We start from the raw sequence: 14,868 nt of genomic DNA, 5'->3' as shown, positions 1-14,868 counted from the left end.
AGATAAACTGGAATTCAAAGTAAAAGATTTTTTACAAATATCACACTCAAAAGGTTTTACTCCAGTATGAGTTCTTTGATGACCAGATAGATGTATTTTTAGGCGGAATATTTTCTGACAAATATCACATTCAAAAGGTTTCTCTCCCGTATGAGTTGTCTGATGACAACATAAGCCATATTTTGTAGTAAAACATTTCTTTCATCGATCACACTCGAAAGGTTTTTGTCCAGTGTGAGTTTTTTGATGACTGGATAAATTGCCACTTGTAGTAAAAAGTTTGTTACAAACATCACATTTGAACGGTTTTTCTCCAGTATGAGTTTTTTTATGAATAGATAAATTGGAACTTCTAGTAAAATTTTTCTCACATATATCACATTTGAAAGGTCTTCCTCCAGTATGAGTTCTTCGATGAACAGATAAATTGGAACTTGTAATAAACTTTTTCCCACATACATCACACCCAAAGGGTTTTTCTCCAGTATGAGTTCTTTGGTGACAAGATAAACCAAAACTTCTTGCAAAACATTTCTTACATACATCACATTTGAAAGGTTTTTCTCCAGTATGAGTTTTATAATGACTAGATAAACTGGAACTAAAAGTAAAAGAGTTTTTACAAATATCACACTCAAAAGGTTTTACTCCAGTATGAGTTCTTTGATGACCAGATAGATGTATTTTTAGGCGGAATATTTTCTGACAAATATCACATTCAAAAGGTTTCTCTCCAGTATGAGTTGTCTGATGACAACATAAGCCATATTTTGTAGTAAAACATTTCTTGCATCGATCACACTCGAAAGGTTTTTGTCCAGTGTGAATTTTTTGGTGACTGGATAAATTGCCACTTGTAGTAAAAAGTTTCTTACAAACATCACATTTGAACGGTTTTTCTCCAGTATGAGTTTTTTTATGAATAGATAAATTGGAACTTCTAGTAAAATTTTTCTCACATATATCACATTTGAAAGGTTTTCCTCCAGTATGAGTTCTTCGATGAACAGATAAATTGGAACTTGTAATAAACTTTTTCCCACATACATCACACCCAAAGGGTTTTTCTCCAGTATGAGTTCTTTGGTGATAAGATAAACAAAAACTTCTTGCAAAACATTTCTTACATACATCACATTTGAAAGGTTTTTCTCCTGTATGAGTTCTCTGATGACGAGATAAACAGCTATTATCAATAAAACATTTCTCACATACATCACATTTGAAAGGTTTTTCCCCGGTATGAGTTCTCTGATGATACAATAAACTGGCACTTTTAGTAAAACATTTCTCACATACATCACATTTGAAAGGTTTTTCCCCGGTATGAGTTCTTTGATGAGTAGATAAATTGCATCTTGTAGTAAAACTTTTCTGACAAATATCGCATTCAAACGGTTTTTCTCCAGTATGAGTTCTCTGATGACGAGATAAATAGCTATTTGCAGTAAAATATTTCTCACATACATCACATTTGAAAGGTTTTTCCCCGGTATGAGTTCTTTCATGATTACGTACATCAACACTTGTAGTAAAGCATTTATTACCTATGTCACATTCGAAAGGATCTTTTAGAGCATGAGAAGCCTCTTGTTTTCCAACATCATTTTCTTCAATTAGATAAATGTGACTCGGCATCTCAATTTGACAATTTGAATTCATTTCTTTTTTTAAACATAGACTTGAAAGACCTGGCATACTAATTAATCCACGTTCTTGTTCACTCCTATCGTTATCAGAAGATGCTGCAAGAAGAAGAACTGAAATAATATAAAATTCTAAGAAAATCAAAACACTTGTATTTTTTTCTTTTACATCTTTTTCGATTTAGCACACAGCTCAGCTTTTAACATTTTTAGTTTTATACAGTTATCATAAAAACCTCTTTAATAAATCTTACCTTGTTATTTATTTTATAAAAGTCAATTTGAGGCACTATTCTTACAACAGATCGAATTCTATATTCCTGTCTTTAATCAATAATTCGGAATTCAGGTTGCATTAACTTGATAGTGAGTTTGTCTAAAAAGACAGAGTTGTACTGTAATATACATAAACTAAATTAGCCCCTTACTTTTTAAAATTAATATGGTTTCTTCAAAGTAAGTTTTGATGGTCAACCAATTATTTGTCAAAGCAAACAATCGAAAAAACAGAAAGCTTGGAAAAAAGACCAAAAAAGGAACATGCTGCCAAAATTCGTCATGAACAACCACAGAGCACGCAGATAAGTGGGACCTGAAAACTAGCTGGGTGCAGTTTAAATAATGGCAGAGCTGGTGTAAAATTCAGTCAAGAACATTTGTATATTTCAAGCATGTGCACTTAAGAGCACAGTTAATCAAATTGGGTCAGCAAAATAATATAATAAAATACTATTAGTCACAATAAAAGTTGCAAAGGCCGCCTTGAAATTAATATAGTAAACATATCGAAGGTAGACATCTTAGGTGGCATGTGGTAGGTAGGAAAAGTGTGACTTCCTTCAATGGATAGGATCACAAATGAATGAAATAGTTTTATTTTGTAAAAATAGAAGCATTTCCAGTGGTCAAAAGGTAAATAAAATTAATTATACTTGTTGATAAAAAAGAAAAAAAAAGGAAAAACCCGAATCAAAGAACTGCACCGACCTATAACATAGCAACTGTAAAATATGCAGCGTGCAATATGCAACAATTGTGATAATACTAAACACAAAAATAAAAAGGCAATTTGATTCATCTTCAGTTATAATTTCAAATATTTTTGAAGAACTGAAACCCGTCGCCCCACCGCAATCGAGGTGTCTTGGGTTCATATTTGCGCTCCTGCTTCGAGTACCACAATATTGTCGTAATTTTGTTCAAATAACTTTGTATTTACTTTTAATGCTACTAACGACTCGTTACATTACCAAAGCAGCTGTCTCTAGGGTGAGGCTCAAGAGGACTAGTGAACTCCCATCTCAATTTCAAAATCACAATTAAAAGTTAGTACAATAATAGTTAGCTCATGAACAATGCTAGTAAAATCACCGAAATAATTTTGTTTTCCTTTTATTGCCCTTAGTTTTGGCCAGCGTACCAAATTAGCTTATTAAAAAAAATAACAAAAGTTTTATTGTTGTACATGTTACATTTTAAATGTTTTAACTTTAACTTTAATAAATAAAAAAATTACTAAAACTAGCACAGTCATTTATATTTTTTTCAGTAAAGTGTGAATTATGTTCTGGCCTTCACAAGAGATAGGGGTTGTGGACCTTGCTCATGTTAATTTCTGCTCGTTTTGAGTTTGACTCGGTTATTTATGTAATTTCTGTTCGTTTTGTATATAATATGTTTATTAATACTGATTTTTGGTAGTCTAATGCATGGTAGATAAATTTATTTTTGTTCATTTTTGGTTTAATGGAGTTGTTTACTGTTCCTTGAAAAACTTATTTTGCGAAAATAGTTTTTGAATTTAGTTTCTGTTCTTTCAACATTGACAAAGTTTCTTTCATAGAAAAGAGAGTAATAATTTATATCTTTTTGGTTTTTTTAGTTAGGCCTACTATTTGTAAGCCGAGAAACGTTTTCAAAACTTTAACTACATAGCCTCATTTAAAAATATTGACCAAAAATAGTATTATTTTAGTTTTATACCTCCTCTTGTTGACCCAAAAAATAAAACTTCCAAAAGAAAATTTCGAAGCTCTTTAACAGCCTACAATCTTTTGATTTAGTTAAATCTTAAGAGTAAAACAGTAATAAAAGTAGCCCAGAAAGTTTGAACTGAACACCCTCAGTTGTTCTTGAGATATCACTGAGATTTCTTATTGGCAACCAGCACAAATACAGCGAGCTTTGATTTAATTTTAAAGCATAATTAGTTTTTTAAACATAATGGGCAAACAAATTAACTGTGGGGGGTTGACGAGCCCAAAAAACAAGAGATATAATAACTGAACCGCTCAGCTAAGCGGAACAAATCGACTGTCTCGAAATTTTGGTAGGAAGTGTCTAAGAAATTGTAGGCTAAGGATGAAACTTTATTGCCCTCCAATAACTTTTGAATCTTGAAACGGACACTAGAACTTATAATTTGTCATCAAATTAGCTCGTTTGAAATTTCAACAATATTGCTAGCAATGATACTGCAACGCTGGCTATAAAATTGCTAGAATGTCCTTATATTTACTGTAGTTTCAGTGCCCATATTAATTTAACCATCCACAAGGCTAATGCAAGCCTTCAGACCCTTACCAAAATGAGGCGCTTTGGATGTGATACTGAAAGTCTTCTCCATGCCTACATGTGTTATGTTCGCCCGTCGCTCGAGTACGCGTGCCCGGTGTGGGATCCATCTGCTATCTGCACAGCATACCAATTACGCGACATAGTCCGTCCAGAAAAGAGCAGCAAGGATTATACTCCGAAACCACGACATACCCTATGATCAAACCCTCCTAAATTAAATTTATCTCCACTTAAAGTCCGGCTTGAACACCTTATTCAGCAACTTGGAAAATCAGTCATAGCCAATAAGAGCCACCGATCACAACTACCCAAACCAGCTTCAATTTAATGTTTAAAGTAAGGTACATAAGATAGATGGTTATTTCTTGTTAATAAGTTCTTAGTCATGATCATTTCTCCCCTTTGTCTTCCATAAACTAGTGAAGATAGCTAAAATTTTATCAATCTTGCAGGACACTTCAAACTTCTTGCACCCTTCTGGACATTTTGTGGTTTCAAAATAAACTTCTACCCCCTAAAGTACGAACTTATCGATACGCCAACTCATTTGTGCCTTTCTTCACATCAATTTTCAACGCTGAGTTGTAGTGTGTGATTTTTGTTAAAGTGTATCATTTAAAATTTTTTTTAGCTATGCTACAATAGTTTTTAAATATACCGATCTCTCTCTCTCTCTCTCTCTCTCTCTCTCTCTCCCCCCCCCCCCCAAATGTTCCCCAACAGTTTCAATTTAATGCTTTTAGCGTCAATAGTCACAGCAACCGTACAAGCAGTATTAAAAGTATACATATCATGTCTTCTGGTTAGTTCAAAATCCGCCGCAACTTGACCTGAAATATCTAACTTATTAATGTAAGCCGTTGCTGAGGTATTGATTTGTCACCCTGGTGGCAATCTACATGATCATAGTTTGTTTTGATTTAGTTCAACATCAGAAATATTATTCCTTGAAAGCTTAACCCTTCGCTTGTGTAGTAGCAGTATTAGGAGTATGCACATTTCACCTTTGGTTTTCTTCAACATCCCCTTCAACACACAATGAAAGTTTCTACTTAATACCATAAACTGTTCCTGCAGCTGTCCAAAATTTTCGCCTTAATACCCTTATTTTGAGTAGCAGTGGTAGTAACACCAGTGGTTATAGTAGTAGCAGTAGAATTAATAGTAGCAGTCTTAGCTTTATCAGTAACAGCAATAATAATAATAGCAGTAGTTGAAGGAGTAGAAGCAATAGTATTATGATGCAAATATTGTCTTTTGGTTAGTTTATTATCCCCCACAACAAACCTTGTAAAGTTTTAACTTCACACACATAACTGTTCCCAAGATATTGCTGATGTGCCCTTTTGACAACCTGCATTCGCATGGCATATTGTCATTCAGTTTGCCCCCCCCCTCAAAATTCCGTGAACATTTTACCTTCATACCCTCAGCCAAAGTTGTAATAGCGATCATAGAAGTAGTATTAGTACTCAACTTAATACAATTAGCCATTGCTATGACATTATCGATATATCCTTTTTATAACCTGTATATTCATTTACTTCTCAAAATTCTTATCTTAAGGCTCCTCGCCTTACAAGTAGTAGCCCTCCAAGCTTGATTTAGGCCTACCGGCAAGTTTGTAAGAATAACCGGGACAAGAGGAACAGTGCTTGCCGTTTCTTGCTTTTCCACAAGAAAGTTTAGTATTCTAACAGTGTCATTCAAAGACTATAATAGTATTTGACTCATTAGGTATTAGTCACAGTAGTATTATCAGAATTCAACTTAATACAACTAACCATTGTTACGAAATTGCCGATATGTTCTTTTGATAACCTGTATATTCTTGCACTTATTGAAATTTGTATTTCAACACGCTTAGTCTTACAAATAGTTCTCTTACAAGTACCAGCCTTACGAGCGTGATTTTAGTCCTTCTGGTAAGTTTATCAAACAGTTCGTGGTAACGAACTGTAGTAAGGAGTGACCCAGCTCAATAGTAAACGAAACTCTAAAAAACAGAATTTTGATGCTAAAATATACATAAAAAGAATCGGATTTTCATGCTGATTTTAAATATATAAGTCTCATCAAATATAGTCTTTTTCATCAACAGATATGAGCCTGAGAAAATTTGCCTTATTTTGGAAAATAGGGAGAAACACCCCCTAAAACCGCCGCATTCGGCGTATCAGAGAACCCTTATAGCAAAAATATCAAGCTCCTATCTACAAAATGTGGAATTTCGTATTTTTTGCCAGAAGACAAATCACGGGTGCGTGTTTGTTGGTTTATTTTTTTCCAGGGGTCATCGTATCAACCAAGTGGTCCTAGAATGTCGCAAGAGGGCTCATTCTAACGGAAATGAAAAGTTCTAGTGCCCTTTTTAAGTGACCAAAAAAATTGGAGGGCACCTAGGCCCCCTCCCACGCTCATTTTTTCTCCAAAGTCAATGGATCAAAATTTTGAGATAGCCATTTTGTTTCGCATAGTCAAAAACCATAATGACTATGTCTTTGGGAATGACTTACTCCCCCACAGTCCCTGGGGGAGGGGCTGCAAGTTACAAACTTCGACCAGTGTTTACATATAATAATGGTTATTGGGAAGTGTACAGACATTTTCAGGGGATTTTATTTGGTTTTGGGTGTTGGGTCGAGGGGACGAGGTTATGTGGGAGGACCTTTCCTTGAAGAAATATGTCATGGGGGAACAGAAATTAAATGAAAAGGACGCAGGATTTTCTAAAATTACTATAAAAAAAACAATGAAAAAATAAACATGAAAAAGTTTTTTCAATTGAAAGTAAGGAGTAGTATTGAAACTTAAAACGAACAGAGATTATTACGCATATGAGGGGTTCTAAAAATACTTTAGCATAAAGAGCGAGGTATTTAGGAGGAGATAAATACCTCTTTATGCTATTGTATTTTTTAGTAATTTCAACTATTTATTCTACGGTCTTTCTGATTCAGGAATCATTCTTAAAGAATTGGGACAAAACTTACGATTTAGTGTAAGGAGCGAGGTATTAACGAGGGTACAAACCCCCTCAAATACATAATAAAAACATTCGTTATAAACTAAAATTTATAGTTGCCTTTTTATGTAACCGAAAAATTGCAGGGCAACTAGGCCTCCTTCCCCACTTATTTCTCAAAATCGTCTGATCAAAACTAAGAGAAAGCCATTTTGCCAAAGAAAGGAATTAATATGCAAATTTCATTTTAATAATCTATGTGTGGAGAGCCAAAATCAAACATGTATTAATGCAAAAACGTTCAGAAATTACAAAAAAAAATAGTTTTTTTAACTGAAAGTAAGGAGCGACATCAAAACTTAAAACGAACAGAAATTACTCCGTATATGAACTGGGTTTTCCCCTCCGCAATCCCTCGCTCTTTACGCTAAAGTTAGACTCTTTGCCATAATTCTGCTTTTTAAAACAATTAAAAGCTTTAGCGTAAAGAGCGAGGGATTGCGGAGGGGACAACCCATTTCATATATGAAGTAATTTCTGCTCGTTTTAAGTTATAATGTCGCTCCTTACTTTCAGTTAAAAAACTAGTTTTTTTCTATGTTAACAATAGGACAGAAGGAGTTATATCAGAAGAAGACAGTTGGAAGAGCAGATGGCCAATGAACTTGGGCAGGAGGAATAGTGCTTGCAACACATATACCCAAAACATGGTATTTTTTAATAATGTACGAGTTCCGAAACCACACAGGGACACTAAAAAGATACTTGGCATAGCGGTAAAATTGGACCCTAATTTGTTCTTTATCAGGTACAGAGAACAGATTCCAAATGGCAATTACAAAAATATATGCGGTGCAAACATGGAGTTGCAAAGCTTTCCTGATATAAACTTGTCGAATTGCCCTTTAATTTTTCCAAGCATACCAAATTAGGTCATTAATAACAATAGTACATGTTACATTTTAAATGTTTTCGCTTTTTAACTTTAAAAAACAAAAATTATTAAGACTCGAAAGAATAATTATCAGCAAATGCATATTAAAGTGACAATGTAGATTCATCAGTATTTTTTCAGTAAAGTGTAAATTATGTTCTGGCCTTAAGAAGGCACAGGGGTTTTGGGCCTTAGTCATGCTAATTTCTGCTCGTTATGATTTTTACTCGGTTATTTATTATAATTTCTGTTAGTTTTGGGTTTCATTCACTTATTTCTGCTGATGTGAGGTAGTTTTTCGTATGGTAGATTATTTTCTTTTTTCTCATTTCTAGTGTAATGGAGTTCTCTATTTTTCTTTGAAAAGCTTATTTTGTGGAAAAAGTTTTTTAAATAATATCTGTTCGTTTTGTATTGGCAAAGTGTTTTTTATGGAAAAAAAGTAATAGAAGTAATTGTTTAAATCTTTTAAGATTTTTTTTGTAAGAATTTATACCTTGGCCTTCTAATTGTATGACAGAGAAACTTTTTCAACAATTTTTAACGACATAACAGTTTTGAAAATATCGACACTAAAAGTATTGTGTAATTAGATAAAACTTAATACCATTCCCCAAAAATCTTTCTATGCTCTTAGACAGCCTGGATAGTAGTGTAGGATTTTCAGTTTCTGGAAGACAGATAGGGAATAAACTATTAGAGCTGCTACTCCCTCAAGACGTTATTATGCACACATGGGTCTGACGCAATATTATACCGTATGTGTTAAGTACACATACGTAAGAGGGTTTGCATGTTACGTAATGGGGAATGTTTTCTAAACGATGCAGGTGTCTGTTACGTCATGGTTTCTTTTTAATAAGCCTAAAAGGGCCAGGCCCTCCTTCCTCCAGGATCTCTAAGATTGTCACGTAATAGTTTATTTTCAAAAAACCTACGAGACCCTGCCAAATCAGGTTTCCTTTGGTTTTTACGTAATATGGTTTACATTTTATCTAAAATGCAAAACTTGCTTTGGTCGTTACTTATTAGGGAATGTTTTCTCAGAGATGCAGGAGTCTATTACGTAATTGGAAATGCTCTTTCTATGGTTTTTATGCTTAAAAAACCTAAGTGTGTGGGAAAAACCTCAAGGGGCTTCTTTACTTTAGGATTTCTATGGTTTTCCCTAATAGAGGATCTTAAAAAAATCTTCAGGGGCTTCCTTACTCCAAGATAACCATGATTGTTACCTAGTAGAGTTTAGGTGTTACGTAATGGGGCTCGCATATTATATAATAGGACTTGTTAAGGGGCCAGGATAAAGCTGTTACGTAATAGGGAGGGTATACTTTCGGTTGTTACGTAACAGGGTTTTGTTTACTTTTGGTTGCTACGTAATGGAGAATGTCAGAGTTAACTAGCCAAGTTCAGGGGGTTTTATTTATATATTTTTCTTCAAGACATTTTTTCAAGACAATTGAAGACATTTTTAAAGCATTTTTCTTCAAGACCTTCAAGGCATTTCAAGACGTTTTTTGAGACGTTTCCAAACATCCCAGGACATTTTCTAAAACATTTTTCTTCAAGACTTTTTTTTACCTAGTTCTTACCTAATCATTTCTCTGATTCTTAAAAAACATACGAAAGCATTCGGGAAAAACCTTCAGGGCCGCTAGTGGGGGAACTTCAAGATGCCAAACCCTTGTGAGGGCAATTCCAACGAGAGCCTTAGCATCCAATTTCACCGGGGACAACCTTAACCTAACCTAGCCACCGGGGGAGGGGGGGGCTAGTATTCAATTGCACTGGGGGAGGACTACCATCCAATTCCATCGGGGCCCTAGCCCCAAATTCCCACGGAGGCTCCTAGCAACCAATTCCATTGGAAGTCCTAACGGTCTATTCCGACGGGGCTCTATCATCCAATATCACTGGTACTCCCTAACCAACGAGGCCCAAGCATTCAATTTCACACCACTATACCACACCATTACTGACCATCTGGCACCCTCTAGCACTGCTTCTTCATTCCTAAGACATTTCCAGATATGTTCTTGTTAATATTATGCTTAAATCCAATGGTTCATCTTTTTGCAAGCCACCCCTTACCGCGACACACCGTCACAATTCTCACCACCATTGGAACACTACAATTGACTATCGAGCACCCTCTAGTGCCACTTCTTCCTTTCTCAGAAATTTCCAGATATGTTATTGTTAAAATAATGCTTAAATCCAATGGTTCAAGTTTTTGTAAGCCACCCCTCAACACAATACACCGTCATAATTCTCGCTTATGAACTCATTTAGATGTCTATGCATTGATTATGATTTCTATGCTTTGGTCCTGATTTTAGAGGTTGACCTTGATTTATAGAAATAGTTTTCGTTTTTACAGATTGGTCTGGATTTCTACAGTTTGGTTTTGATTTCTATATATTAATTTTGATTTCTAAGGATTATTCTGGAAATCTACATATTGATCTTTTGATTACTTCGGACTGGTCTTGATGTCTATTGTTTGGTCTGAATTTCTACTGCAGACCTTGATTTTATGAACTCGTTTAAATGTCTATGCATTGGTTATGATTTCTATGCATTGGTCTTGATTTTAGAGGTTGCCCTTAATTTCCACACTTTGGACATGATTTCTATGAGTTTGCCTGACTTTCTACGACGTGGTCATTATGTCTACGATTAGTTCCGGGTTTCTAAATGTTGTGAAATAAAAGAATTTATTGTTCTTTTTAACAATAAACGCAAATTTTTTACAAAATCGCTGGAAATAACGAGTAGGGGTATGCATGAAATGCCATTGAACTTCGCAATCAAACAATAGAATGGCAAGTTCTCGCTGTTCAAGTATAAAACAAAGGTAATTTTTTAGTATATAAGTTTATTTTTGAGGGAAAAATGGTTGAAAAATCCTTAGGTGTGATAACGTGCCCAAAAAGGTGTTATCAGGGACTGGTATATTTTGCTACCCTGTCTTCAATTGCTAGAAGCCATCAGAAGAAGTACCAACAGGGATTTTATTCCATTAAGTTTAATCGATTAATTCCAGTGTAAACGAGTAATTTTGAAGGAAAATGCTTGAAAACGTCATATAAGTGATAATGTCATATGCCGTGTGTCAGGCATTCAGTGTCACGGGCTGGGAATGACCATGGAACATCGCAATCTAGGAATGAAATTGCAAGTTTCAGGTGTTCAAATAAAAACAATGATTATTTTTAGTTTATTAAATTCACTTTTTGAGCTGGTAAGGTTGAAAACCCCTTTAGCGTGATAATATGCACCTAAAGGGTGTCGTGTGCCATATGAACTTGTCACAGTGGCGTGAATTATCATGAGGGCATCTTGTTTGAAAGTGGATTACTAAAATATGAATCATTAAATTTAATGGGTGATTTAACAAGAAAATATCTGGAAAATGTCTTAGGAATGAAGAAACGGTTATAGAGGGAGTCAGAAGGCCAGTCATAGCGTGGTAAGGTGTTATGAATTGACATTATTTGACATCACGTTGAGAGTGGCTTGCGAAAACATGAACTATTGGATTTAATGCATGATTTTTTAACAAGAACATATCTGGTAATGCCTGAGAAAAAGGGGTGCTAGAGGGTGCCAGATAGCCAATCTCAGTTGTCCATCGTGGAGAGAACTGTGACGGTGTATCGCATTGAGGGGCGGCTTGCAGAAACATGAACCATTGGATTTAAGCATAATTTGGACAAGATCATATCTAGAAATGTCTTAGAAATGAAAAAATGGTGCTAGAGGGAGTCAGAAGGCCAGTAATAGTGTGACACCGTGGTGTGGATGGCCATGAAGGGTATCATACTTAGGATGGCTTGCAAAACACGAATAAATGGAATTAAATTATAATTATATCATTAAAAATTTTTGAAAAAAATGTCTTAGGAATGATAAAACGTATCATTGAGACGCCACGGGGCCAGCTGCATATTGCCATGGTGGTGTGAATTACTTTGAATAACATTTTCTAAAGCTTAAAGTTAAGCTGAGAGATGTTAAAAGAGGTGAGTGGGACTGAAATTTAACGCTCAGTCAAAGAAACGAGGTATTTTTGTTAAGAGCATTCAAAATACCTCTTAGTATGGGTTAAATTTGTCTCTAATAACTACCCTTCCCCTCTGGAATTGCTCACTAGTGGGTGGGTCAGCCACTTATTGTCACGGTGGCGTGAACATGTATAGTCTTGGCTCAAAGAAACGAGGCGTTTTCATTAAAAGCCCTCAAAATGTCGGTTGAATTTTTCTCTAAGAACAACGCTCCACCTTTGGAATCGGTTGGTAGGATCCCCGCCTTTTTTAATTCATGGTTCTTTTTGCTCATATTTTATCCTTTATAAGTTTTTTTTTCATGTTCTGTTTATATTTTTTCGGTTTTTAATTGTTTTTTTTTTTGTTTAATAATGCATGTAAATTTGTTTTATTTATAAAATTTCTAAGCACAAAAATGTGTGTTAGATTTACTGATCATGGATAAACCTTCGATACTTAATCATTTACGTAATAAAATATCTAATGTAACATCTGCTATGTAACTTAACCTGTCTTAGTCATGTTAGAACTTCAAAAGAATGTAGCAAGCAGGTTCAGCTAATATAGCAAAAATCAATAGCTTTTCTGGATAGCTATACGCCTCGGAGATAATGGTTAGAAAACCTGAGATCCAAAAGTTTTTCGAAACATTTCCGCCAGAGAGTGTGTCCGAAATAATAATAATAATAATAATAATAATAGGATGGCTTTTATGTACCATATTTCCAAGACACAGTTCCATTGTGGGGAAACCCCTTTCGAATCCTAATTAGGACATTAACCTTTGGAATATAAAGGTCCCCCGAGAAAACGCATTGAAAGAAAAAAATTACATAAAGTATTATGTAACACCTCTGTGTGTGTCTCCCACTGTTACAAGCGGGGATTCCCCATGGGGAAAGAAGAAATAGATAACTTTAGAATGCGTCATCCTTAACATAAGTAAACATTCCCGTATTGCATAACAAACAAAAAAATCTTGAAACTTCTTGAAAAACGTCTTGTCCGTGAAATTAATTGCTAAGCCTCCCCCCTTTGAAATTGCCGGCTACGTGCCACAATCACAGTAATCCTGGCGAAAGGAAGCCCCTGAAGGTTTTTTTAAAGACTCTCTATTAAGTAAAACAAAAGAAAACATGAACTAAAGAACCCCGTGATGGTTTTTCCCACACCCTTTGGATTTTTAAGCATAACAACCATGAATAAAACATTCTCAATGATGTAACGGACACCTCCGTCTCTTAGAAAACATTCCCTATTAAGCAACATGCAAACCCTATTACGTAAGAGCCAAAGAAAACCTGATTTGGCAGGATCTCATACTATTCTGTAACTATTCAAACTATTCTGTAACAATCTTAGAACTCCTAGGGTAAAGAAACCCTGAAGTCTTTTTAAACACTCTTGAATACGTAACAATCTTAACGAATATGGAATCGTATTCCGTAAGTCAGGATTCCGTAACGAATACGGAATCCTGGAGTGAGGAAGCCCTGGTCCTCGTAGATTTTAAAAGAAGAAACTATGACGTAACAGAAACCTGCGTCGTTTAGAAAACATTCCCTATGACGTAACGTGCAAACCATATTATGTAGTTGACTTAGCACGTGTGCTATATTATTATGTCAGACCCAGGTATGCGTAATAACGTCTTGAGGGAGTAGTAGCACTAATAGTTTACCCTCTATCTGTCTTCCAGAAACTGAAAAGTCTAAAGTACTCTGGATACACTTATAATCTTTGGAGTTAGTATAGTTTTTAGGACAAAAACAACAATAGAAGTAGCCCCAAAATTTTGAACTTGATACCCACAGGTGTTCTTGAGATACAGCTGAGATGTCTTGGTGACAACCAGCACACACAGAGTGCGTTTTGATTCAACTCTAAAGCAACATTTTTTTTTTTGTTTTTTAAGGATAATCGGCAGACTGCATAACTGTGGGGGTATTCTACTGCTACTACTATAAATACTGATGCTACTACCGTTGCTACTATAACTAAGGGTAGAAATGTTAAAATTGTATTAAACTAAATCGAAACACACTATGCCCACATGGATTTTCAAGAGAATGCATCGGCAATGCTTCAGGGACGGTTTATGGTATGAATTGAAACTTTCATCGTGTGTTGAAGATGATGTTGAAAGAAACCAAAGATTTGGCTACTATATAAGTATTGCTACTACACAAGCAAAGAGTATTAAGGTTAAGCTCTCAAGGAATAAAATGAGTGTATTGAACTAAATGAAAATGAACTCTGATCAAGTAGATTGTCAAAAGGGTGACAAAGAAATATTTCATAACGGCTTACGTTATCAAGTTAGACCTATCAGGGTATGTTGCAGTGAAAATTGATCTAACACACTATGTGTATACTTTTAATACTACTTATAGGGTTACTTTAACTATTGACTCTAAGGGCATTAAGTTGAAACTTTTAGGGAACGTTTATGGGGAGTTCCAATTAAACGAAAAAACTATATGCACGCAGGCATGAAAATGGCATATAAGCAATATCAATGGCAGCGCTACTCTAAGCTAGCAATATCATTGAGAATTTAAAGGAACTAGCTCGATTGGAAATTAAAAGTTCTAGTTCCCTTTTTAAGAGTTAAGTGATTGGATAAATCAGCTCTCATCTTTGGCCCAAAATTTTCCAAACACATCCAATCAAAATATTAAGACAGCCATTTTGTTC

The 14,868-nt window shown here is 35.0% G+C and overlaps 1 protein-coding gene across 6 annotated transcripts in view; it reads right to left on the bottom strand.

Annotated features, from left to right (window-relative positions):
* Position 1: 1 nt before the first annotated feature.
* Positions 2-14,868, bottom strand: part of LOC136034105 (zinc finger protein OZF-like) — a 38,367-nt gene continuing 23,500 nt past the window's right edge. For all 6 annotated transcript variants that reach the window (XM_065715242.1, XM_065715240.1, XM_065715243.1 and 3 more), the window contains one exon: positions 2-1,745. In XM_065715242.1, the coding sequence (XP_065571314.1) occupies positions 202-1,745 (1,544 nt within the window). In that variant the 3' untranslated portion in view covers positions 2-201. The remainder of the gene's footprint in view (positions 1,746-14,868) is intronic.

Source organism: Artemia franciscana, chromosome 12, assembly GCF_032884065.1.
Source record: "Artemia franciscana chromosome 12, ASM3288406v1, whole genome shotgun sequence".
Taxonomy (NCBI): Eukaryota; Metazoa; Arthropoda; class Branchiopoda; order Anostraca; family Artemiidae; genus Artemia; species Artemia franciscana.
Note: the sequence above shows the minus strand (reverse complement) of the source record. Positions and strands in the feature narration are given on the sequence as shown.